Below are 25,011 nucleotides of genomic sequence, written 5' to 3'. Positions count from 1 at the left end.
CCACGTCAACGGACAATAATGTTCTTTTTAATACCTTTAGTTATGACGTCTGCCACTTTAAATGCTTGAGCTTTTCAAAGTCGGGTGGATTCTGATTGGCTGTCAATGTTTTTATCGTGGCTGGGAAAATTCATTCTGAAAGTTATTGCAATGATGTAATTTCTCTGTGTCATTCACGTTATAGCTGTGGTGTGAACTTCACTATTGTCCTAGAATTAGATTGATTATTGAAACGGTATAGTTATCGTCCTTAGTGTGAACGAGCCTTTGCTCCATATGTATGGCTCCATACGACTTGTATGCTATAGGCTCATATTAGTCTTCTGAAGCCATAAAATTAGGTCTGTTTCTCACAAATGTATAAGTTGTTACTCGATAATAATTGTCCACACAATAGGCAGTTAACTGCAGCCACCAGTGAATTGAGCGTGAGAACTGAATAAGTCAAATTTGTGATTCACTGAGTTGCAACAACATGAGGGTGAGTAAATGATTACAGAATTGTCATTTTTAGAACTATATTTAATGTCATTTCGTATTTTTAACAAAAAAGCCATTTTGCAGAGGACAGTGCACATGCTTACAACATGAAGACACAGCTGCGAATATGTTTTTCTTGTTACTCTACATTTCCCTGTAAGCAGATTAGTAAAAATGATACAGAAGAGAGAAGGAAACTGGGTTTTTATGTTCTTGCAGTGGCACCAACAAGCAGACCTCTTGTAAGCCATCTCCCCTAGTGGCTTGAGTGTGTGCCAGATTTCTGCTTGGCACTGGAGATCAGGTATTAAATGCTAGCGAAGCACAATGAAATGTGGTGTGCTGTTAAACACGTACTAAATTTCTGCTATTGGAGCCTTTAGCAATGCGACGCCGAGGCCTGGAGCGAGAGCCCATATCAAACGCATTCAGCACGGCTGCCTCCTCACTCTGTACAGCACAGTGAGGTTTTGTGGGGCTATTTATCCAGGACCAAAACTGCTGCCACTTTCTTTTTTTGCAGATGACACCCCCTCACTGGCTACTCTAATTCCAAGCATCTGTTCCATCGCTTCTCTATTCTCTCCATTTCTCTTAGGAAGGAGCTTTATTCAAACAGCCTGATGTGTTGTTACAGACATGTCACCCTCAATTACTCAGTTGTGCTCTGCCTTGGCTTTTTTTCTCTCCTTTTAATCTGTCCATTTTCTCTCTCTCTCTCTCTCTCTCTCTCTCTTTCTCTCTCTCTCTCTCTCTCTCTCTCTCTCTGTGTCTCTACAGTGAGTGGGGCAGGCACAGGGGAGGGACAATCAGCTCGGCATATTCTAGATATTAAAAATGTAGAAATTTTGGTGCTGATGCCAATACTGTTTGTCTGTCGTTCTATCTATCTATCTATCTATCTATCTATCTATCTATCTATCTATCTATCTATCTATCTATCTATCTATCTATCTATCTATCTATCTATCTATCTATCTATCTATCTATCTATCTATCTATCTATCTATCTATCTATCTATCTATCTATCTAAACCCATAACTTTATCTATATTGTTCTGTCTGACTGTCGGTCCTACTGTTTAAAGGTTTGAGGTCAGTATGCATTAAATTTATAAAAAGTGACAAAGACATTTTATAATTTTACAGAAGATTTCAAATAAATGCTGTTATTTTGAACGTTATACATCAAAGAATCCTGAATATTTCCATAAATATTCCAAAAATATTAAGCAGTGCAACTGTTTTCAACACTGATAATAATAATATTTTTTTATCATATTAGAATGATTTCTGAGGATCATGTGACACAGAAGACTAGAGTAATGATTTCTGAACATTTGAATGGTTAAACAAATAACAACATTTATGCTATATTCATTTTGTTTATTTACAATATAATTTGTCGTACTAAGTTCACTGTACTTCCATATCACTAAATCTCTGCAGTGAAGACACACTTATTTTCAGTCTTTTTTGGGTTTTCCTCCCTCTCTCTCTCTCTCTCTCTCTCTCTCTGGCTTGTAGGGCAATGTGATAGCGTGCCTGTACCCAGTGTCTGCTTTTATTTATAGTGCGCCAGTGACCACAGACATGGGCAGCCTGAGCCCGGGCAGGCCAGAGCTGAACAGCCTAAAATAGAGAGCTTCTGATCCCATAATGACCCAGCTATTATCAGGCCTATGTCTTAAAATGGGGACCAGCTATAGTGGTCAAGGAAGACGGAAAGCTATAGCTTCCCCCCCTTACAAAAATCCAAGCTGCTTTGCGGCTTATCATTATAAGCAGGGTAATCGCGGCTCCTTCGGGCAGCAACAGCTTAATTGGCCTCGCTATATAGCGGTCTTGGTTTGCTCTGAGTCTGAGGCTGTCTACTGGCCATCGGCTCACCTGATCCACGGAACGATAGCGGGCTTTGATTGTTCAGGACTTTGTTTAGGAGAAGGCAGCTCTGAGGAGTGCATGCAAACGCTGAGAAGGTTGAGTGTGAATGAAGTGAGGAATGTGAGATTGCGGTGTGACTGGACTGACGCACAGAGCTTTGATGTGCGGTAGACGTGAAGTCAGCTTGTAAAAGCTTCGCTCAGTATGCATATGGGAGGTGATAGATTCATGACCAGTTGCCATGTGAGGTATCCAAAGGCCTTTTATCTGTACACAAAGTTGAAATTGATGCTCGTAATTTATATAATATAATATAGTAATCTGGTTCTATAATTTAATAAGATATAACATTTAATACAGTCAAATAAAATGTATGTAAAACAGATAATATAGGTCATTAGCCGTTTTTTATTTTTTCTGCAGGGCCTGTCTACGAACCCTCATTGGCAAAAACAAGTTTAGCTCTGTCTGGAGTCTTATGTAATTGCATACCGCAGGACATATAAAAACCTAGATGGGTATGATAGGAAAGGAATGTCTGGGTCAAACCCTGCAAGTGCGAGTTACAACCGCAGTAAAATGGCCATCGAGGCATTTCTGCAAAACACTCACTCTGACAAATCTGCGGATACGCGTGCTGCTCAATTTGCACGTTTTAGCTGGTCCTAACTGTACTGGCCACTGATAGAATTAGTCTTTCCAAAAGGATTAGTCAGCCTATCATCAAGCCTTCCCCCTAATTTATCTCCTTTTGTTGTGGTGCAGGCTGCATTAAATGGGATCAGGGGCCTTGGCCAGAGACAGTGGGAGGAAGTGGCCCTTTGTGTGCCTGGCAGGTGCACAGGGGTGTGGAATGACACTGGCATTTGCTTGTAGGGGGGTTGGTGGGGGGCGTCTGCATGTTTGAGGCTGAACCTGTTGGTCTTCTACCAAGCTTCCATGGCGTTCCTCTTTTTCTGCGCTCATTCTTTCTGCCTGTCGCTTTCTCCTTTCTTTCCTTAACCAGCCCCTCCACTGGATAAGTGCTCCTGAGATATCCCAGAAACCCCTGCAACTCCACTTGAACCCTTAATCAAAGGACTCCTCTGGGGTTGGCAGTAAATTCTTCAGGCAAATGTTTTTTGCACTCTCTCTGTCTTTCTTCCTCGCACTCTCTCTTTCTTCTGCACTCCCTTTTGGCTGCCTCCTCTCCGTTTTCTCCGCTCACATCTGGTGAGCAGTCCTTGTCTGCTTTTACTGTGCTGAGGTCATTTTCATCCTATGAGGAAAGTGAAACCTTATGAGTGGAACTGCCAGGGACATGCACAGCTAGGAGGGGTTGTTACAGGCCACTTTAGTGGGACTCCATTTTTTTATGCTGTTTTACCAATGTCTGTTAACAAGGTCATTCTTGGCTGTTCAGAAATGTAAGTTGTTTTCGTCCAAAATCTCTGTCCAAAAATCACATATATGCGCCATAGAGAACAAAAAACCCTCCTTGAGACATATGGAATGCTAATGAAATGCTTCATGAAAGAAACCCAGCAGTGCAGATTTTTTTAAACCAGATTAGCGCTTAAAGATATTCAAATGCACTGCAAAAACATTTTTCACAAAAAAAAAAAAGATTATTGGTGGATGTTTTACAAGAAAATACTATTTCAGTCTATTTTACATAAAAATGTCATGTTTAATTCAATGTTACTTGCTGATTCTTTGTATTTAATTGTGAAATTCACTGTGAAATGTGAAATTTTTCAGTGTAGATATTCGGATAAATAGTCAGATATTCCAATAAATAAATAGACCAATGTCTGTTTACAAGGCTGTTCTTGGCTATTCCGAAATATAAGTTGTCTTCATCCATAATCTTTGTCAGAAAAATGACATGTGCCACAGGAAAAAAATGTCTCTAGAGACATGTGATATGAAAGAAACCCATCAGTGCGGATTTTGAAGTTGGAAGTAGGTTTTCATCGTGTGTTTTTTGTTTTTGTTTTTTTTTTACCCGTTTTTCAAGGTCATTTATAACACTGTATTTTCATTGAAATTCCTGACAAGCCTTGGCCGCGTTTTGCTTGCAGAAGGCCTCACTGCAAAAACCTGAGACAGCTGTGGCCGCTGAAGTGTTCTGCATTCAGCAAGGAAACCAAGTGCTGCATATGCAGAAAGTGGGAGACATTTCCTGGAATGCAAACAACCTCCCTGTCTGATTTTTACTGAAAACGGGCCAAAGAGGTGTCTTTTGGAAGGATCACGTCTTTATTTAGATTCAGAGATTCAGACTGGTCTTTATGTATGATTTCCGCTCTTCTTGGCACCACCGGTCCAGTGTCTGTAATCTCTCTTTTCTTTCTTCCTCTCCTCCTTTTATCTTTCTCTTCTTCTCTTCCACCAGAGAATAGGAAGAAAATGTGCTGAAGCTGCATTTGTCCCTGCTGGCTGACACAAAAAGCAAATTTAGGACTCCCCTCCCTTCTTTCAATTAAAGCTTCTCATGAATATGGAGTTTTCTGTCCGTGGTGGAGAGAGAAGCCAAATGAGAGCTAGCCTGTAAAAATATGAAAGTGACTTAAGCTCAAACAGTTGAAGAATGTAGAAAGAAGATTAGGGATCAGCAGGCTGAGGGCACATGGTGTTGGTAATCATATTTATGCATATTAAAGCCCAAGGGGATTTTCAAGAATGCATGGAAATGCATGGATAATGAGTCTCTTTGGTTGCCTTCAGTCAGATGTTGCTGATTAAACTGGTCAAATGCTTGTATAAAACACTGTTTGATCAGAAAGAATTTGGCCTTTCTGTTGTCGTGCTAAGAAATATTTATACTTATCCCATTTATTTTGCTCTTTGAACATCTGATTTGTCTTAAAGGTAGACTGGAGGTCACCTCAGGGTGTTTTAGCTAATACACATTGCTTCAAAACAGACCCAACTGATGCCATTTGATGTCGTTGGGACGGTGTGAAAAGGAGTGGTCCGCTCTTCTTTGTTTTACAGCGGCCCTGTCAGCTTAATGAGGAGAGTATTAACCTTTTATCACGTCAAAAGCCCACAGTCCAAGCACCCCTAATGGCCCAGGAAGCCCCTGGCCGGGGTTGTAGGGAGGTCAGGTTGAATTACAGGACATAAACAACAACACAAGCAATTTCAGCTGAGGTAAGAGGGTGGGGCTGATGGCATTTGTTGTTTTTTGAGGGGGTTGGGAGGTAGCTAATCTCATGAATTGATAACTAGCAGAGGAAACTATTGATTGATTGATTTTTTTTCTTGCACTTGTAAACTCCCATTGACCTGGATATGTACAGTGAAAAAATAATTTGAAGAAACTAGAGGATGGATGGATGGATGGAAAGCCTATTGGAAATGGATGTGGGCAATGAAAATGGATATACATATTGAAAATGGATTTTCAGAAATTCAGTTGAGTGGATATTCAAAAAGACACTCAGATAAATCCAATTAGTCAGATATTCAAATAGATATTGATAGACATAGATAGATATTCAGATAAATAGTCAGAAAGATATTTGAATTTAGCTAGATAGAGAGTGAATGTCAGTTCACCGGGGTCAACTGGTTTTACTGGAGTTGGAGACAAGTCCAGAGACAAGGGGTCCATGGGCACACAGACTCCCCCACCATCTGGCAGCCATAAAAGTGTTGGAAGTTGGAGTTTTAGGGGGTTTATAGCCTTGCAGGGTGAGACATGGCAAGACACTCTGGATGCCCCCGAGCTCCTCAGCTTCCTTCACAGCCCTCTATTCGGGTCAGAAGTTCATTGCCTTTCTCCCCTTTAAAATACCTTGGAGCTTTAGACGGTGGGAAGTGGTTTTTATGCAGGCATCTTTTGCATGCGTCTGGCCACGGAGAAAATTTTACAAGGCAGGACAGCAGACGTGATTCACACAGATGGCGAGAAGTTGGACCCTGGTGAGTCAACGAATGAGTTTTGTGTCGATATGCGTCATCATGTGCCTCATCAAGTCACTCTGAAACTTCAAACAGCCCCACTGGCACGGCACAGAATAATAAGACAAGTAATTAAAAACTTTCTTGGTCGCAATTCAAAATAACATTCAGATTCATGTATATTATGTTTCTACCATCAATTAAAAAGGTGAGGAAACAAAACAAACAATTGTGGAATTTTGTTCACACTGTCTTATTTTCTACCGTCCTATAATCTTACTTTGCATGCTTTGCTCATTGGGCTTTTCAGGTCTGATCAAGTCCAGATTCCTTTAGAAATGATATCCTCCACAGAGGCTGAACCAACTTTAACACCTTCTGCAGCTTGAGTAACAATGCGCTCTCATAAATATCAGTTAACAGAGAGAGACTAAATCAAACTGAGAGGGCGTAAAAACAAATGTGATCTTTCGGAATTCATTCGGAAGCACAATGACCTTCTTCCAACTTCTTGGCCTTGTTTTTGTTTCCTGTCTGAATTTCCATCTAGTGTATCTCAGCGTGGTTGAGTTTCTAGTCTCTTTATGGCCCCCACTCGTTTCAGCATCCTCTTTGGAGGATGAAAAATGCTGACAGTGGAAGAGTAAAAACTGTGTTTGGCAGGCACGCCCTTGAAGGTTTCTGTGTCACTCAAGCCCATTGAATTTTTAATTATTTCCTGGCTGTGGTATTCTGCTCTACTTCACTAGGGCGCCTGGCTCCATGCTGTCTCACATCTCAGATGGTAGACACTGTGTTAGACATTTGCGGTTAAATCTGCTCAAATCCTTGGACGCCTACTGCAAGCAGGTGAGACCTTGGTTCAGAGAGGCTTTTTTAAACGGATAGTTAACACAACAGTCGTTTACTTGTTCCAAACCTGTATGACTGTCTTTCTTCTACAGAATACAAAAGAATATCTTTTTTAAATATGTATTATATTTAATATATATCTTTTTTTGGGTGAACTATCCCTTTACTGTAAGCTACTGTATCTCAAACAGTCCTTGAAAATGTTGCGATTCCTTAAGCATGTTAGTGCACATGCGAAACTAAATTGCCTGTATTTACAGCGCCAGCAGTCTGCAGGAGACAGACGGCACTTCCCACTTCACTACGAATCCCGCACGCAGCTTTTGTCTCTCAGACTGATGCATTTAGCATTCAAATCCATCATTATTCCCAGCCCGGCAGACAGCAGTAATGTAATCTCTGTTGATTTACAGGCAGAAGTATACATCCCAACTCTCCCAACAGCTGGATCTGCTCTGTACCAGCGCTGTCTGATCATGCCTATTGGATTTGCCTCTTATAATTATCATAATAATGACTTCAAATGCATTTGACGCGAGGACCTCTGATTGCACTTGACAAGAGCTTCTCCAGGCTGGTGAGTTGCACATCAAAGAAGCGTTCGGACTCGGAGGGTGGTGCAGTTTGAGCATTTGGCCCGAGATTTATTGAGAGGCTCTTAACATATTTCAGGGCGTCTCTCCCTCACTTTTCCGTGTCATGTCGAGGTCTCCCGGGTTCCAAGAGAGGAAAAGAGTAATAAGAAAGAGAGCGAGAGCGGGAGATTTTGAATAAACGGCTGGAAATAATGATCTCTGTTCTGAGTTAGTGGTTACATCAACAGCAGTGATTCAGGGAGGAAAAATGTGGTTTATGTCTCTTTAAGTCTCTAGGCTGTCTGCAAAATGCATTAGTCCTGTGGAGCAGACACAGGCCAGGGCAGAGGGAGGAGCCCAGAGCTGCGGAGGGGGGAGGGCTGGAGGATTGAACAGCCACAGTCTGGGCCTCTAGCCTCCTGGCTAGACTGCTGAAAGTTATTATTGAGTTCCTGAGCAGAGCCTCCCCTCCCTGCCATACTAGTGTCTGTTCACCCTGTGCTCTCGTTCTCTCAGACTCGCTGGGTGGGTATACGTGCGTGTGTTTACTGGCTGCCAGTTCACCATGGCCTTATACAGTAACGCAGCACACAATTTAGCATTTTTAACAGGAGTCTTCCAAACTTAAGAATTAACACTTTGCAATAAAGTTCAATTAGTTGAAGTTCATTTGGGATTATGCACTAATACTGTTATTGTTCAGTGTTTATGGTTAATTCATGTTTGATTATACAACTTAATGTTAAAAATGCATTAATATGAATTATAAACTAAACATTAACCTGGATTAATAAATGCTTTTTAAAAGTATTGTTCATTGTTACTTCAGGATTCATAATGCAATGGCTAATGTTAACAAATTGAAACTTAGTGTAAAGTGTTACCAACTTAATTGAATGTCATCTTAATAATAATTATTACAATATTATTTACTAGGGCTGTCAATAAAAAAAAGCTAAAATTTAATAATGCTGAATAATTGTGATTTAGTATTTTTAAACGTTTATTTTTATTTTCATTTTTTTATTTCACCTTTATTTAACCAGGAGAAAATATCTTGCTACGATAAGTAGCCCGAATTTGCATTTACACAAATACAACAAAAAACAATAATAAAACAAACATACAATCATGTTTGTTTATGATTTAAATAATGAAAGCTTCATTTTTGTGTCAAACTATAACATCACTTTACAATAAGGTCTCATTACTTAACATTAATGCAATAACTAACATTAAAGAACAGTGAGCAAAATGTTTGTTACTTATTATTCTTTGTTAATAATTGTTAGTTCATGTTATCATTAAATAATGCTAACAGATACAGCTTTTGATTTTAATAATGTAGTAGTAAATATTGTAATTAGTAAATAATCAACATTAATTAAGATTAATAAATGCACTAGAAGTGTTTTTCATTATTATTTGATGTTAACTAATGTAGTTAACTAATGTTAAAAAATGGAACCATAAAAGCTTATTTTTAATCTATTGTGCAACACAGACTCAAACCATTGCTACCATATCAGTTATCTACCAATCTTAGTTTTTTTAATTATTTATCGTTATTGTTCGAAATTGGATATTCAATTGTGCTTTCTCATTCCTGTATTTTTACATTTAAATAACACTGTTAAATGTCATATTTGGCAGATCTCAAAATGAATATCCATTTTTCATACTGTACATTATAATTTTGTGATAACTAAATTCACTTTCACAATTTACCATTAAAATGACTCATTTTAGTGTTTCTTAATTCAATTTATGTATCGTTTCTATTGTATAGATTTGTAATACCTCATATCAATCTATTATCGGACATAATTTTACTATCAGTGCACATGTATCGTGAACGTTGTAGCATATGGTCTTATAAGGTATAGAATGCGGTGCAAACGTATGAGAGGACACAGACAGACAAATGTCCCTCAGCTGTTAGTGGAAAGGCCACATAGGTCAGTGTGGATTGGTGCTGGGAGATTACATGCTAACCCCAGGCCGTCTTTTGAGGCAGGGCTCAGAACAGGAGCACCGGGCCCTAATCCCTCTGATCAGATCAGACTGAACAAATTAACGCACAGAGCAGTGTCACATCGGGAACATACACACAGCAGACTCAGGAGACATTTATATAACACACTGGCCTTTATCTTCGTTGTCTCTCTTTTGTGTTAGATCTGAGCTGGCACTGACTCACTGGTAAGCTACTCTATCCGTCAGACATTTTGGCATAAATTCAGAAAAGCCTGATTATCTGTAAAACAGCCACATCTCGGTTAAAAGGAAGCAACTTTACAGGATTTATGCGAGCGGAGCGCTAGCAAAAGTACATGTTTAATGGATGTCAGGTGTGTAGGTCCATTTAACAAGTGTCCAGAAGACTGGCAGACTAACGTTAGCCGCAGAAGCAGGGCTGGGAAAGGGTCTGGTCCGCGAACACCCTGGAGTGGAGATGGCGAATTCAGTATTTTGTTGTGTTCTGTTGGTTGAGTCAGAGCTGAGCTCAAGGTGTTATGCAGTTGCTATGGAGAAAAACATTGGCCCTTTCAGATTCAGAGGAGCGCTGTAAAATGAAAATGGTCCAGGAAAAAGAAGTTTCCAGGAATTTTCAAAGTTACAAAGCACATCAAGGGAGCAGAATAATGTAATGCCTGCTGGCAAAAAATAAATAAAAAATCTATTGAGGTTGTGTTTTAGATCCTGGTCCCCAGGTTAGGATGCTGATGTCCCCACCAGGTACATAATCTCAAAGCTAATATGCAATCCAAAACTGGTGTTTTCAGCAGGGATGCTTCTCATTCTGACAGGTTCGTAAAGTTAAAGTGGTAGTTCACCCAAAAATGAAAATTCTGTCATTATTTACTCACCCTAATGTCATTCCAAACCTGTATGACTTTCTTCTGGAAAGTGTAAGATATTTTCAGAAATGTTTTCAGTGGTCACCAAAACGGCTTTGTTACCAACATTCTTCCAAATATTTTCTTTTGTGTTCCTCAGAAGAAACTCATACAGGTTTGGAATGACATGGGGGTGAGTAAATAGGAATTTACTTAATTTTTGGGTGAACTATTCCTTTAAACCTTATTTTTTTGTGTAAGACTTAGTCAAATCTATATCTTTTGACCAGACATTTAAATCAAAAACTGACTATAACCAGACAAGTATCCCAGCTTTTATTTGAAGGATTTTTTTTTCCACCATTAGGTTTCTTGTCCTGAAAGAGTGCCCTTCTTTACTGCTTAATGGAAGAATGAGCCTCTCGGTTTCCCTATTAATCTCTTTATGTAATCATCTGCTTTATTAAGCTGTACTACTTCATGGAAAAATGGAAAAGGGATTTTTCCAAAATGCAGGGTTTCCATGTAGAGATGTGACAGCTCTTCACACGGTGCTGTAATAATAGTTAATTCTAACCTTGTATGTCTTGTACTTTGGAAAAACGCTCAGTTACGGAGTTTTGGGCACTCGGCGGTTAGCTCTTTTTCGGCCCTAATTTTGTTTTGTTTTTCCTTCTACCACGCAATTCTCTGTTTTTCCTCTTCTGTTGTTTCTAATGCTTCCTGTCAATCCACGACATCCATTAGCACACCCACCTCCAGTTTGCCGCACTTGTATTTGTTTTGACAAATGCTGGAGGAACATTGGGCTTTCAAAGTGACTCTAAAAAGCAGAACAAACTAAAATAATCCATTCCCAGCCATGGCTGTATACACCTTAATTATAGGGCCCACTCCCCTCTCTGCCTCGCTCGCAAATGCACGGGCCCTAAGAGCGTTTCACAGAAACTGCCATGTTTTCCATTTACTGTAGGCCTACTTGCGGTGATTAGCCGTAGTCTCAAATGGACATGCTATGAAAGGTCAAGTGATAGTCTCCCTCCTGGATGGGTGCACATTATTGTGCTAGCTCTTGGAAGTTGCATGGAAGATGTCTGCTCCATCTTTACAACACCTCTGTGTTGTCGATCTCCAGCGTTTAGATGGCGTCAGGGGTTGAGAATGCCAAAATGTGGTTGGAAGCAGTAAATTTCAGATGGATTTATAGCCTCACTTGAGTCAATTGCCACCACGCTGCCCCTCCCCTGTCCCAGGGCAGACACAGTGAAGGTGCCGTGACATCATTGAGACCCTAAGCACTGACCGTAACTTCACCCTGCCAATTCTCAGCGGGAGCTTTTACAACTTCAGCAGCCTCTCCGTACCCTGAAACCTTCTGACCTCCCCTTGGCATTCACTCCCTCATCATCCTCCCAAATAAACCCACCACCGCACCTTATTTGGTGCAGGAGTCACTGTTATTGCCGTCAGTCCTCCATACACAACAAAGTATGAGCTTTCACGTGTTCTTCCAGCAGCATTCTGAAGTGCCTGGGTGTGTGAGGTTAGGTGTTGCTGTCGAAGGGAGTGATTGTATATTCAGCGTCTGACATACCGAAGCAGCTCCCTGACAAAATACATATCATGTGTGTCCTGTCCTATTTAACTGTCATGACTGATTGATCGCTGACTGGAAGCGTTACGTAAGTGAGTGCAAGCATTGGTTACATTCCATGTATGTGGCGAATATTTCTCCGATGTACTTTTCTGGTCATTATTTTAAGTCCTTTTTTCTTTTTTCTTTGTAGGACTTTTTGCTTCATTAGACAGAGACTGTAGATCATGACAGGAAATTGGGAGAGACAGGGGAACATGAAACCGAATGTGTTGCAGGCTGGACTCAAACTCGTGTTGTCGGCATTAGCTCCAAGGCCTATTTGTTGATTTTATGCTTTATTGGAGTTTGTAGAGAATGACAATAAATCGGCTTGGAGATATAGGGGAAAAGGGACAGGACATTTTTTTTCAAATCTCTTATGCTTACAAAGCTGCATATATTTGATTAAAAATACAGTAAAAACAATAATATTGTGAAAGATTATTGAGATTTAAATTATTTGAATGTTTTAAAATGTAATTTCTTCCTTTGATGGCAAAGCTGAAATTTCAGTATCATTACTCCAGTCTTTAGTGTCACATGATCCTTCAGAAATCATTATAATATGCTGATTTGGTGCTAAAGAAACATTATTATCAATGTTGATTATTTCTTTTTTTTTTCAGGATTATTTGATGAATAGCATATAAAAGAATAGCATTTATTTGAAGTTGGATTTTTTTAAACATACATGTTTTTTACGGTCACTTTTGATCAATTTAATGTCCCCTTGCTGAATAAAAGCATTCATTTCTTAAAAAATCGTACTGATCCCAAACTGTATTATTTGTTGGCAGCATTAGCACCAGTACGTGCACCAGCTCTGACAGTGTCCTTATCTTAATTTACCCTCACTCTCAACGTTTTTGCTTCAGTTTCTGTGATTTCTTTGCATCAGGCAGGAGGGAGACAGGAGGGGCTCTTCAGTGAGACACAGCTGCTAACAGAAGTCCACACTCTAACTGGAGGAACTAAAGCCCCATCTGCTCAGTCAATCACACAGGCACGAGAGCCAAAGCCAGCCAGCCATTCCACCCTCTGCGCACAGGGACAACTAGAAACTGCAGATAGAAAAGGCGGGAATATCACCCTTTCACTTAGTGTTGGTTTAGGCAGGGCTCGTGGCCTTCTTCAAGCTCTTCTACCTGATATGTGATATTATGGCTCTCCTTATTACGAGCCCCTTGTGTTGGTGTGGCAAAGAGGTGATTCAGTGAGACTATAGCCTAATTGTCTTTCTGCACTTAACCTCCTGCGCAATAGCATTAGAACTAAAGCACACAGATTAGAATTTAGGCACGACCAGCACTCTGAAAATCTGACCGTCTGTACAAAGCAGTCAGGTGATCAATATGATATTTTTGTATTATATATTATTGTATTCTTGTATTCTATATTGTATTCTGTACTATTTCTTGTTTGCTGTATTTTCCAGACTATAAGTGACTTTTTTTTATCATCTGAAACATGCTGCAAAATATTCCAAAGGGACTTGGTATAATGCAATTAACGTCAAGCATGCAAAATATACGAAAAGTGCACACATTTGGATTTGTGCCAAATGAGAGAGTACGATTTTTGCACTTATCTGTTTTTGTTTTTCTCTCGCAACTTGAGGTCAGGTGCGACTTATTTTCTGGAAAAAATACATTACATTTTTGTAAAATCCAAAATTTTCTGTTTATTTCCATAATTAAATGTACAAAATCCCTGGTTTTAAATGGTTTGTCAATCCCACAAACAAACTGAAAACATACTGATAGACAGATTAGCAGCACTGAGTAATAATCTTTAGCGGTGAGTGTCTAGAGTTTCTACAGATGTTTATTTACTGACGTTTTTCTTTTTCCCATCACCCCCCTTAGGCTTCCTGGTTTGCATGTTTTCTGCATTATAGTGTTCTAAATGTGAAGAGAAGCAGAAAGACATTGTGTGAATGTGTGTGTGCCTTGTGGGGTGTTTTGTCTCTACCTCAGTGTAAGCATTACTCTCCACAGCATGCAGTTTAATCCATTTAAATACATAAATGCAATCCGTTTTATGAATATATCAAGAGAAATTTGGGTAGAACTGTATGTATGAGTTTTGCGAATGCATTTTATTTGCAGTCTGGAGGTGGACTACTTATTGGAGGACTTAAGAGTCCGATGAGACTATACCCTTATGTGCCTGCTGGAATACACCATATTGAAGCAGATGGATTCCTCCATCGCTCTCAGAGCAGGATTACGCGTTACACCCCGCCTCTGCCTCAAAAGTCTGTTCCCTCTTCTGCTCAGACAGCAGCAAGACTCCAGTTTAAAGGCTATTAACACAATCCAATCAAGATTGGTTTTCCCTAAGGCTCTGTATCTAACTTCTGGAAAGGCTTCTGAAAAAGAATGGACTTGCAGGGAAACGTGATGGCATGGTTTTTCCTGTCACTTGAAAGCGGAAGAGCTGGGGACATTTTCAAATGGCACCGATCTGCCAGCTGACACCTGGTGACAACTGAGCTTAATATAAATTGCGAGACCCTCCAAAGCACTCTCACTTGCATTAGGACAGCTGGCATTGCCACCTTCTTTCTCTCTCACATACTCTTATGTACACTTTTATCCTATACAGTCTTCAAGAAGCCCCCTCTAATTAGGGCACCGACCGGTCTCCAGCACGTCTCTATAAAGCTCCCACCCAAGTGTGCTTCACCAGTTTTGCCCTTGACTTTGGCAGAGCACGGTGAAGCACACACAGATCTGGGGATTACATGCAGGATTTCCGTGGGGGGAAAGAAAAGCTGTAATAGGAAACTTGTTGTGCCTGGTTGCTGTGCACCACCACCGCTACAGTTCTTTCAGGCAGCATGGCACATTATTGTGAGGATGTTAGTTGCTCGAGCAAGTTCAATAGAGCAGACTATTTTTGTTTCACGACGAATGCAACTCCACTTGTTTGGCTTCCAGTTCCAAGTAATGGCAACAGAGACTTAGACCATGCACCTTCTCCCCGAACAAGCTGGATGGTGTGACACGACGAATGCAAGTGGAGTAATATTTGCTTCATTAGTCATTCCGAAATCAGAAGCAAACGTGGTCAGATGTTATCCAATCCGTTTTATGACAACATGCACCCATGGCTCTTGGATGGAGCAATGCATTCCAAACTGTTATACTAAATATATTTGCTTGGGACGTTTGCACATCTTGGACCATTTGCAAAAATGTAATTTTTCAAACCCTTTTAAAATCAATTTCTCATTTTTTCCACACATTGAAAAAAACTAGGGGTGCATGATATATTGGTACCATATCAGCTACTGGCAGATATATATATTTTAAATTTATCTGTATTGATGTTGGAGACTGAAAGGGATAGTTCACCCAAAAATGAAAATTTTGTCATTACTTTATTTCATTGAGTTTTATGCCCACCCAGGATATCTGCCAGCCCACCCCTTTTGCTTCCAAGAACCAAGCCTGTTTTTAGTCTTATTTTGAAATTTATTTAGACAAAGTAGTGTATGATTTTAATATCTGCCATTTATTGTTTATCCGCCATAACAAGAATAATGAATTTGATTAAAACCAACGGTTATGTTGACGCAGATATGCACGTTTCATCCATGTATGTTTGCCGTAAAGCGCTCCTTTATAACATGCCTTCAAAGAAATCCTACACAATAGGCAGTTGAAAGGGCATAGGATTGAATGGCCACTTTAAGAGTAAGCCGTACTTGGCCTTCAAGTATACATTCCTGCTGCTTTGTGTTTCCTCTGTGGTCCTGCTCCTCGAACCCGCCCACTCACATTCAGGAACCAGACGCTCCGAGTTCCCACAGGGCCATCAGCCAAAGCAAACTACAGAGAGGAAATGTGGCCCTCACTCACTCACTCTTTCAATCACTCACTCATGTGCTCCATCAGTAATGGAGCCTGTGTTAGCGCTTTTTTAATTTGCTCAACAAGAATATACAGTATGTTACATTTGACGTTACATAAATATTTTATCTGTATTCATGCTGTACTGTAAGTCTTAGTGCTTTGCAATAACCTAATTTAGAATTCTTCAAAATTTTATAATAAATCCAGATGGCTTCTTTTAAGGTTTATTAGACTGTTGGTTTGAGTCCAGATGTTGTACATGTCCTAATCTGCAGCCACACAAACACAATCTCCATTATGTGTTTGTGTGGTTTTGCCAAGCTGTTTGAGACCGTCTGCCCTGCATGTGTGTCACGAGGCCACGCTTTTGATGTGGTGGTGAGTGAGGGCCATGTCACGGCTGCCCTGCATTTCAGATCAGCGGACGTTGCATCAGCGGCTCCCTTGTGGTGTCTGGGAGGGTGCACAGTCAAAGACTATTATGTCTGGGACGCCCTGGTCTTCCTGGAACTCCAGACCTCAGGGAAGGAACAAACACAGACAGACGCTCTTTGTTGGGTCTGCAGTGGTTGTTCAACGCTTGAGTCATGTTTTGACTTTACCCATCCGCATTTTTTTGAAGGGGAAAAAAAAAACAGTGCTTTCCTTTGCACAAGGCAGGCAGGTCTCCAGACTTAGGAAGGAGGGAGAACTGTTAATTATTGTTTGATTATGGTTATTTTCAGCATGTCACCCACCACAATTTACTTGCAAAAGTTTCCAAAATATTCAACATTATAATTGGATATATATCACTATGCTCAAAAATGACTATGCTAATTTTTTTTTGTAAAATATTTCAATTAGAATACCTTTCATCACAGAAAAACTGATATAAATGTGTCTTTAATTGAAAAGGGATAGTTCACCCAAAAATGAAAATTCTGTCATTAATTACCCTCATGTCGTTCCACTTTAGATCTTTTTGATGAAATCTGAGAGCTTTCTGTCTGTCAATAGACAGCTATGCAACTACCACTTTGCAGAATTTCGGCTTTTATTCACATGTAAACATTGATTAACTCACACATCACTTGTGGTAAACGGAAGTTTAAGCACGTTTGCTTGATGTACGAGAACCAATGAGGTTCATTCTTGTGTGTTACGCAGCACGTTTGATCTTCGCAAGAAGTTTTTTTCTCATGCATCAAGCAGGTTTGGTTGAGATTGTGTTTATGTTCGCTGATCAGTGATTATATTTGAATTAAAGCCTAAATTAAATGTTTATCATATAAAGCGATCGAGTCTCTTCAGAGAATTTGGACTAAACTGCTCAATTCATATGGATTAGTTTTGCGATATCTTTATGAACTTTTTAAAGCATCAAAGTGGTAGTTGCTTAGCTGTCAATGGAGGGACAGAAAGCTCTCAGATTTCATCAAAAATATCTTCATTTGTGTTCCGAAGATGAATGAAAGTCTTACGGGTTTGGAACATAAGGGTGAGTAATTAATGACAGAATTTTCATTTTTGGGTGAACTATCCCTTTAAGTACCAGTTCATGGTTCAATTCATATCAAATCAGACACAACTGAAAAACGATTTGCCGTTCGGTAGAAGTCAGTTGCGACGGCTTTAAACAATTTACTGACAGTAATTTCTTTTTTCAAATTGCTAATTAGCAAGTTCGAGTGTTTTGTGAATTTATTTTCCCCTTTCGCTGTTGCTATTTAAAATATTGTAGCAATTTTTGTCCCATTTAAAGCAGCACTCAGTAGCTTCGGGATTTCTTCGCTGTATTCTCGCTTTTTGCTCGCAGGTTTCTCTCTAGAGCTCCCCCCACAGCTTCGGAATAGATATTTGACAACACTGTTGTAAAAACTCGTTGGTGATTCTCAGACACCAGAGGCTATAGATCAACGACATCAAAGCAGATGGGACATTCTTTAAAACGTCTTCTTCATTCGGGTTCAAACAGCGTGAGGGAGCGCAATAATGACAGCATTTTAGCAGATTTCTTTTGGCCGTAAAGCAATTGTTTACATCGCGAGACCTGATATCACGCGAGACTTCCTGACGCGGCGGCCGGCGGCCCGCCGGCTCAAAGTTGCAAGTGCGTATTTTCCGCTCACGGGCACCAGGGGGGTGCGAAACGACCACCATTCAACCCGAAATAAGTAATATAACCATTCCAATGACTCCGAAGCTGTTCAGTTAAGGTAAAAAAAGTTACTTAGTTCACCTTTAAAACCATTTTAAGCGGTCTAAGCCAAGCCCTGTCAGGTGGATTTCAAAGGGAGATGTGGTGGTAAGTTAGATGTTAAGAAAATAATATTCTTTACACTCGTAAAGGGTATATATTTTATCTATCGTTAAAACCTCTATCGTTCTATGTCTATTTAAATATTTCAGAAAGTGAACTGAATCGGTAAGAGGCTGCTCTCAAAGCCGCTACACTCATCCTGAAGAGTCCTTGATCACCAATTGGTCCGCGCTATTCAACTCTGGGCTCTCAGAAAATACGTGTGTGCTTTGTGTATTCCTTGCGTGTGTGTGTGTTTCTCGGCTCCATGGTCCACGTTACCGACCGTAAAGTCATCGCTGAAGCTGGACGTTGAGGCAAGTGTGTATTAGCATGAGTCAGATCCGCATTGAAAGAACCCTCCAAACAGCCATGGTCACATAACGCGTGCTCCCACGCCTTGTGATAACAGGTTTGTTATTATAGTTAGCCACTTAAGATCGGCACAGTGAGCGTGTGAATACACAGTTTGTTTGTTTTTTGTTTTTTTTTACTACAAGATTCCTGTCAGCATCCTATGATGAGACAAATCCAGCGCTGCATCTCCCCCTTGTGTCCCATTATAGTCAACGACTCTTTAGTCCCTGACCTCGTTTATCCAGTCATAATTCCAACCCAGGTGGTGTTTTTCAGCCAAAAGCACCCCGTTTCTTACTCATTGTGAACCATTTTTCTATCAGCAACTCTTCATGACTTTATCCTCTGCTAACTTTCACACTGACTCTGGTTGTCAGGATGCTCAGGTTACGGGGGTGTTTTAAATTCCTGAACTTGAGTCAGAAAGACACAGGTTTGGGCAGGTCGTTGGTACGGCAAAGGTAAACCCATCCTGGATCTGACATGCTGAAACCTGAGGGCAAAGGGGAGGGATTTCTTACGGGCATACTCTCTTTTTTCAGGAAGCCTTTTTAGTTGTATGAATGCCTGTAGTGTTTGGTTTTTATTTGAACTGATGCTAAATTTACCCTGATTTCTCTCAGATATTTGCTGAGAGCTGTAAGTCGGTTTGACACCTACATGGTCAAAGCTCTACCTCAGCGCTGGCGTCTTGCCTTCACAGTGTTTTTTATCATCTCATAGAGTGTGTGTGTGTTTTTTTGTTACAGGCGTACAGTCCCATTCCCTCCAAAAAGTCCAAACATGACCGCTCAAGATCCCCATCAATGGATAAAGAGAAGCAAGCTGATTGGCTACAGTCTCTGGCTGCATCTGCTAATAAGGTAGATTTGTATTGTCTTGTTTCCTTTATGAAACACATTATCCGCATAATGATAGATATATGTCGTGATTCATATTTTGTGGTTTCAAAGCTATTATATCATTCGTTTAAAACAATCAATTTCATATATTTCTTTTATTTAGTTGTTTTGTTTGGTCAATTTTCACACTTGTTTTCATTTTCACACTCTGAGTCTGAGCATAGTTGAACCAACTCATTGCTGCATAGACCTCCGGATTATGAATTAAATGAAAAGTTACTCTTCGAAATTATCAGCATTTATTATTTTGGCTGTTTTATCTAGTCATCATAGATATTGAAGTTAGGGATGCTAATATTAAAATTCTTTACTATTTTGTCTAAATAAATGAAAAACAAATGCGCAGTAAAAACGAAACAATTAAATCAATACTGATGAATTGTCTATATTGGTCAATAGCTGATAATATGATACTTCTTAATTAAACGGTCTTATTTTTCTCTGTTTAGGATCTTAAGCAGCTCCAGTTCAAGCAGAGACCTTCAGCCTTCAGGCCCTGGTCTCCCAGAGTTCCCTCTGCTGAGCGAGAGACGCCTAGCCACAAGTATGAGAGGTGCGCACATGTAAACATTCTGTGATTATACCATGATAGCATTAATATAGCCATAAGTAGTTAATTCATCATCTCCAATGCATCAATACATTGCTTTGATTGACACATTTAATTAATGTCTCCTTTTCCTGTGATATTCAGACCACTTGTTAAAGGACAAGACATCCTGGCAGTTCCAAATGTATCTCTGCCCATTGCCACATTTAAAAATAATGAGCAGCCACCGCACTGTTTCTCTCACCCCACCGAGACCCACAACACAAGCAAGACAGAGAGCTCCAGGCCAAGAAAGAGGTGGCCATCTGCAGAGAGACAATCACAGCCGGTGACCAAAGCATCTCTGCCCACTCCAGTAGTCAGACAGCGACCTCAGGAGAACGAGGACTCAGACGCAGAAATCGAGGTTGACAACTGTGGTGAAGGTAGGATGTGGAAAAAGAGGATTATCAGTTAAATACATCTTGTGAAAACAATTGATACATCCATGTTTGGTAGATAGTACACTAATATGATACATGTAAACTGATTAAAGCTCAAAAGAGTATTTTTGCAATATCTGGCAACACCATTTAGATTTAGAATGAAATAAATATTGCACTTTTATTTCACTGCTGTATTATTCTGTCATTCCAGGTACTGTCTCCTGTTCATTGATGTCCCCTCCATTTACAAATGGCATTGGAGCAATGAACCTCAGCGCTCCCAGTGCTGCAGAGGTGCATGATGGGAGGGTGAGACTAGGGTCGAGCCCTTGCTCTGAGCTGGAAGTCCTCAAGCAGACGCTCTGCAGTGACCTGAGCTCTAAGGAGGCCAGAGAGAAGTTCCTCCAGGAGATCATCCGCATGAGAGTGAAGCAAGAGGACAAGCTAGCCGCCGCTCTGCAAGCCAAACGCAGCCTTCAGCAGGTACTTACTGCGAGCTCCGAAAGTCTGGAAAACTGCCTTTCAGAATATCATTTCAACCTGGAAATCAACGAAGGTTTAAGTTTGTTTGTTTTTTCAAACCAAACATTAGACATTAAATAAAGGACAAAATATTCAATTCAAATGTTTAAATACTAAAAATAAAAGTTATATTTTTAGAATAGTTTTGAATATTTTGAATTTAGAATAATCACAGTGTAGTTGTCAACTAAAACTATTGAAAATAGTTCTTGGTAATTTAAATAATGCTAAAATGAAATAAAATATAAATATTAGATGAAAAACATAAACTAAAAAAAAAAAAAAAACAGAAATGTTGCCTTGGCCATTAACTGAAATAAATCAATAAAAAATTAAAGCAAAAGAAATTTTAAAACTAATAAAAATAAAAAATTACTAAAATTAAAATACGATAATCAAATAAGCAAATTTGTATAACGAATTGCTTTGTAAAAATGTGTGTGTGCTATTCTTCAACAATATTGCCTATCGTTCACAGGAGCTGGAGTTTGTCAGGGTGACTAAGAAGGGCAGGCTGAGGGAAGCCATCGAGGCCAAGCGGAACCTGAGGAAGGAGATTGAGCGCCTCCGTGTGGAGTGTGAGAAGAAGGTGCGAGACGCCAACGAGTCCTGCGGCAGGCTGAAGAGGGAGCTGGACAGAGAGAGACAGCTCCGGGTGTGCGATAAGGGCTGCGAGGCAGGACGTTTGAGGGCCAAGTATTCCTCACAGGTGAGATTCGGAACATCCTGTTGGTATATTTTAGCACAGAAGATACATTTACACTGTGTGTTTTTAAAGGTTGCTTTTGATGTTTAGAGAGCAGGGTGAGTTAAAACGGAAGCGTTTTCACACTTTTGGACACCACTGTGAATAACAAAGTATAATGACAGCAAATAGGATGTGCACAAAATTTGCTCTGGAAAATGACTTCCATCATCTCTTTTTCTCTCCATCAGATTGAAGATCTGCAGATGAAGCTCCAGCAAGCAGAAGTGGACCGTGAGCAGTTAAGAGAGGACCTGCTGAAGGAGCGGGACGCCCGGCAGAACCTGGAGAGGGTCGTCAAAGAGCTTCAGGAACAGCTGGGCCACAAAGCAGAGACGGAGGGACACGCCATCGCAAACACACAACCGACTGAGGGAGAGAAGAAAGAATTGAGAGCTGAAGATGTATCTTAAACATTTAGAGTAATGTGTTCAATGTATGGCTGAGGATGAAGACTTTGATTTGAGGACGAGTAGAGGACGCCTCTAAAGCCAACGTAGTCATGAAAAAAAGTTCTGGATCACAGGAAAATGGTCATGATTAACAATCATATTACAGTGTGCGTTTACCAAAACCAATGGAAACTGTAACCATAAATCATGAACTCAAGTAACTGGAAAGAAGTTTGGTCGCTCCTCGATGGGAGGACGTTCAGAGACGGTGGCATCGCGTGTAACTGACTCGCCTTCAGTTAGCTTCTTTAAGCTAATCTAAGGAATTTATTTTGTTATAAGCTATTTAAATTTTTTGCAAAGATACTTGAAAAATATTTGGGAAACAAATGTGTTTTCTATTCACATTACATTGACAGTAGCAGGTGAATAACCTGTTAGTGCCGCTGATACTCTGTAAACTAGAAAGTGTTACAAGCCAGAATTATGCTTGCTACACAGGTGTTGTCATTACAAGGTTTTGCTCGCTTTTGTTTCACCTTTTTTTCGCTGTTGTATCGAAATAGTTTGCATGAGCGACAGTGCTATGGTGCAGCAAAGCTTTATTATAAACCTACATTCAGATGAGCTTTTTATCTTTGTATTTTTAATTACCATGTACTTAAAACCCTATAGTATTGGTAATGATCAATATGGGCTGAATCCTACCATCTGTCCTAAACTTCAATATCAAGTATTATACTTTAATTACCAGTTTTGCTATTTTTAACAGTCCAGACGAGGGCATGACATTGATCACTCCATGCTCCGTTTGATGGTGAAATGAATGTTTTTTGTTCGGAATCAGAATTATACTCGCGTGACAAATATCCATTTTTAGTCACTGGTTTAAGGTAAAAATTAATTAATAAAAATGCTGTTAATGAAAATAACATTTCTACTTATATAGAAAACAAGGATATATATTTTTTTACTTTCTACCAAAAAAAGAATTGCACTTTTAAGAAAAGATAGTTGTATTGTCTATTTGAAGCCCTCTGTTTTTTCAGATCTCAGACATCAAGTATTGAATAAAAAAAGTTTTCATACATTTGTTACAGATGTGAATACCACTTAAACATAAAAAAACTATGTAAATATGATAGCTTGCTTTACACTTCACTCTAAATGCTTTTGCTCCAAACCAATAGACTGTATGTATGTATGAAATAATGTAACACAAACGTAAATTTCTCCTATCATATTTTCAACTAGAGGGCATTTACTGTATAAAATCCTTATGTAATAATATTAACAAAAATCTTAGATCATTATATTTCTGAATAATTTCAGTCCCTTTGGAAATCACTTTATATAATTACCAAAGCAAAGTTTCACATTCTGAGAATTCTGGTTGATAAATCAGAAATGTGACTGATGAACTGTAAAGAATATTTGCTGAATTTATAAAAAAATCTTTTATCTCCATTACCCCTGTCTTGAATAAACCTGCAGTAATACATATTCTAACCTCTCCATCGCTCTATTTATTCTGGGTACATTTTTACTTCCCCTTCTATATAACGAGATCCGTATGCTTGCCTATGTCAGTTTTTAACCTCTTGATGTTTTTATGCGTCACACTTGAGATATGCATTGTGTGCAGGGTCTTGTCATAGTTTTGGTTTTGATGTGGGTCATTTTTTTTACTTGTTTTAATGTTCCCCCACGAATAATAACATCATTAAACAGAATCAACCATTCCTCTTGTGTTTTCTGGTATGCTTTGCTACACTCAGTAATTAGGATTATATAAATTTAATTTTTTTTGTTTCTGTCAGGAAAAAATTTGAAGATTTTACCCTGGTTCATAAGATAAGATCAAAATATAAATTATTTTTTAAGAGCAGTTAGCCCTAATTCATAAGCTAAGATTTAAAAAAAAATAATTGGGGGGGGGTAATTTGTGTTTTTATAAGAACAGTTAACACTGGTTTCGAATTATAAGATTACAAAATTATACATATAAATTATTTTAATATGAAGTTAACCACAGTAAGAAAAGATAAAATATTTTGAATATGTATTTTTATAAGAACAGTTAACCCTTGTTTATAAGACATGATTTTTTTTTTGTTACTCTTTTCAGTTAACACTGATTACAAATTATAAGATTATAAATGGTATAAATCCTTTTCATATTATTAACCATATAAACAGTTAACATAGTATATAAGAAAAGATCAAATATATGTATTTTTATAAGAATAGTTAACCCTACTTCATAAGTTAGTGCTGTCAAATCGATTGATTGCAAAACATTTTTGTAAACAAAATATTTTATATAAGATGCGATTAATCGATTTGACAGCACAAAAAAATAAAATATTTTTATAATTTGTATTTCTATAATTTTATTTTACAGTTTATATATGTCACGGATTCAGCCAGCAGGGGGTGCCATCAGCACCAGGTCCTTCAGCTCCACCCACTCGTTCATAATCACCAGATTTTTAACCTGCCACACCTGTCACATCACAATTAGGAGTCTTACAAATGCATAGAGTTCAACAGATTCTACTCTATCTTTAAAAAGTAAATCTTAATAGAACCAGGAGCTCCTGATCTGTTTGCTGAACCGGTACAAACTCCCTGACAGTCACTACTTCCTCCAACCACCACTCCTTTGTCAGTCACATCAGCCAGTCCCATGACCCAACCAGCGCTCTTCTCTGGATTGCAGTGGATTCCTGTTGCAATGTTCACTGCAATTCGAGATGCAAGCTCCCCGTTTTCTAACCAACAAAGCCAAGATCACCTATATTATATCACTCCTACCT

At 39.2% G+C, this 25,011-nt stretch overlaps 1 protein-coding gene across 1 annotated transcript in view; it reads left to right on the top strand.

Annotated features, from left to right (window-relative positions):
- skib (v-ski avian sarcoma viral oncogene homolog b) overlaps window positions 1-23,935 on the top strand; it is a 32,276-nt gene extending 8,341 nt beyond the window's left edge. The window contains exons 2-7 of the mRNA XM_079856911.1: window positions 19,406-19,519; window positions 20,008-20,111; window positions 20,253-20,533; window positions 20,745-21,016; window positions 21,534-21,764; window positions 21,992-23,935. Coding sequence (XP_079713037.1) covers window positions 19,406-19,519; window positions 20,008-20,111; window positions 20,253-20,533; window positions 20,745-21,016; window positions 21,534-21,764; window positions 21,992-22,213 — 1,224 coding nt within the window. The 3' untranslated portion in view covers window positions 22,214-23,935. The remainder of the gene's footprint in view (window positions 1-19,405; window positions 19,520-20,007; window positions 20,112-20,252; window positions 20,534-20,744; window positions 21,017-21,533; window positions 21,765-21,991) is intronic.
- The last annotated feature ends 1,076 nt before the right edge of the window (window positions 23,936-25,011 follow it).

The sequence above is a fragment of the Squalius cephalus genome (assembly GCF_949319135.1).
Source record: "Squalius cephalus genome assembly, chromosome: 22".
Classification (NCBI taxonomy): Eukaryota; Metazoa; Chordata; class Actinopteri; order Cypriniformes; family Leuciscidae; genus Squalius; species Squalius cephalus.
This window is presented reverse-complemented; position numbering and strand designations above follow the sequence as displayed.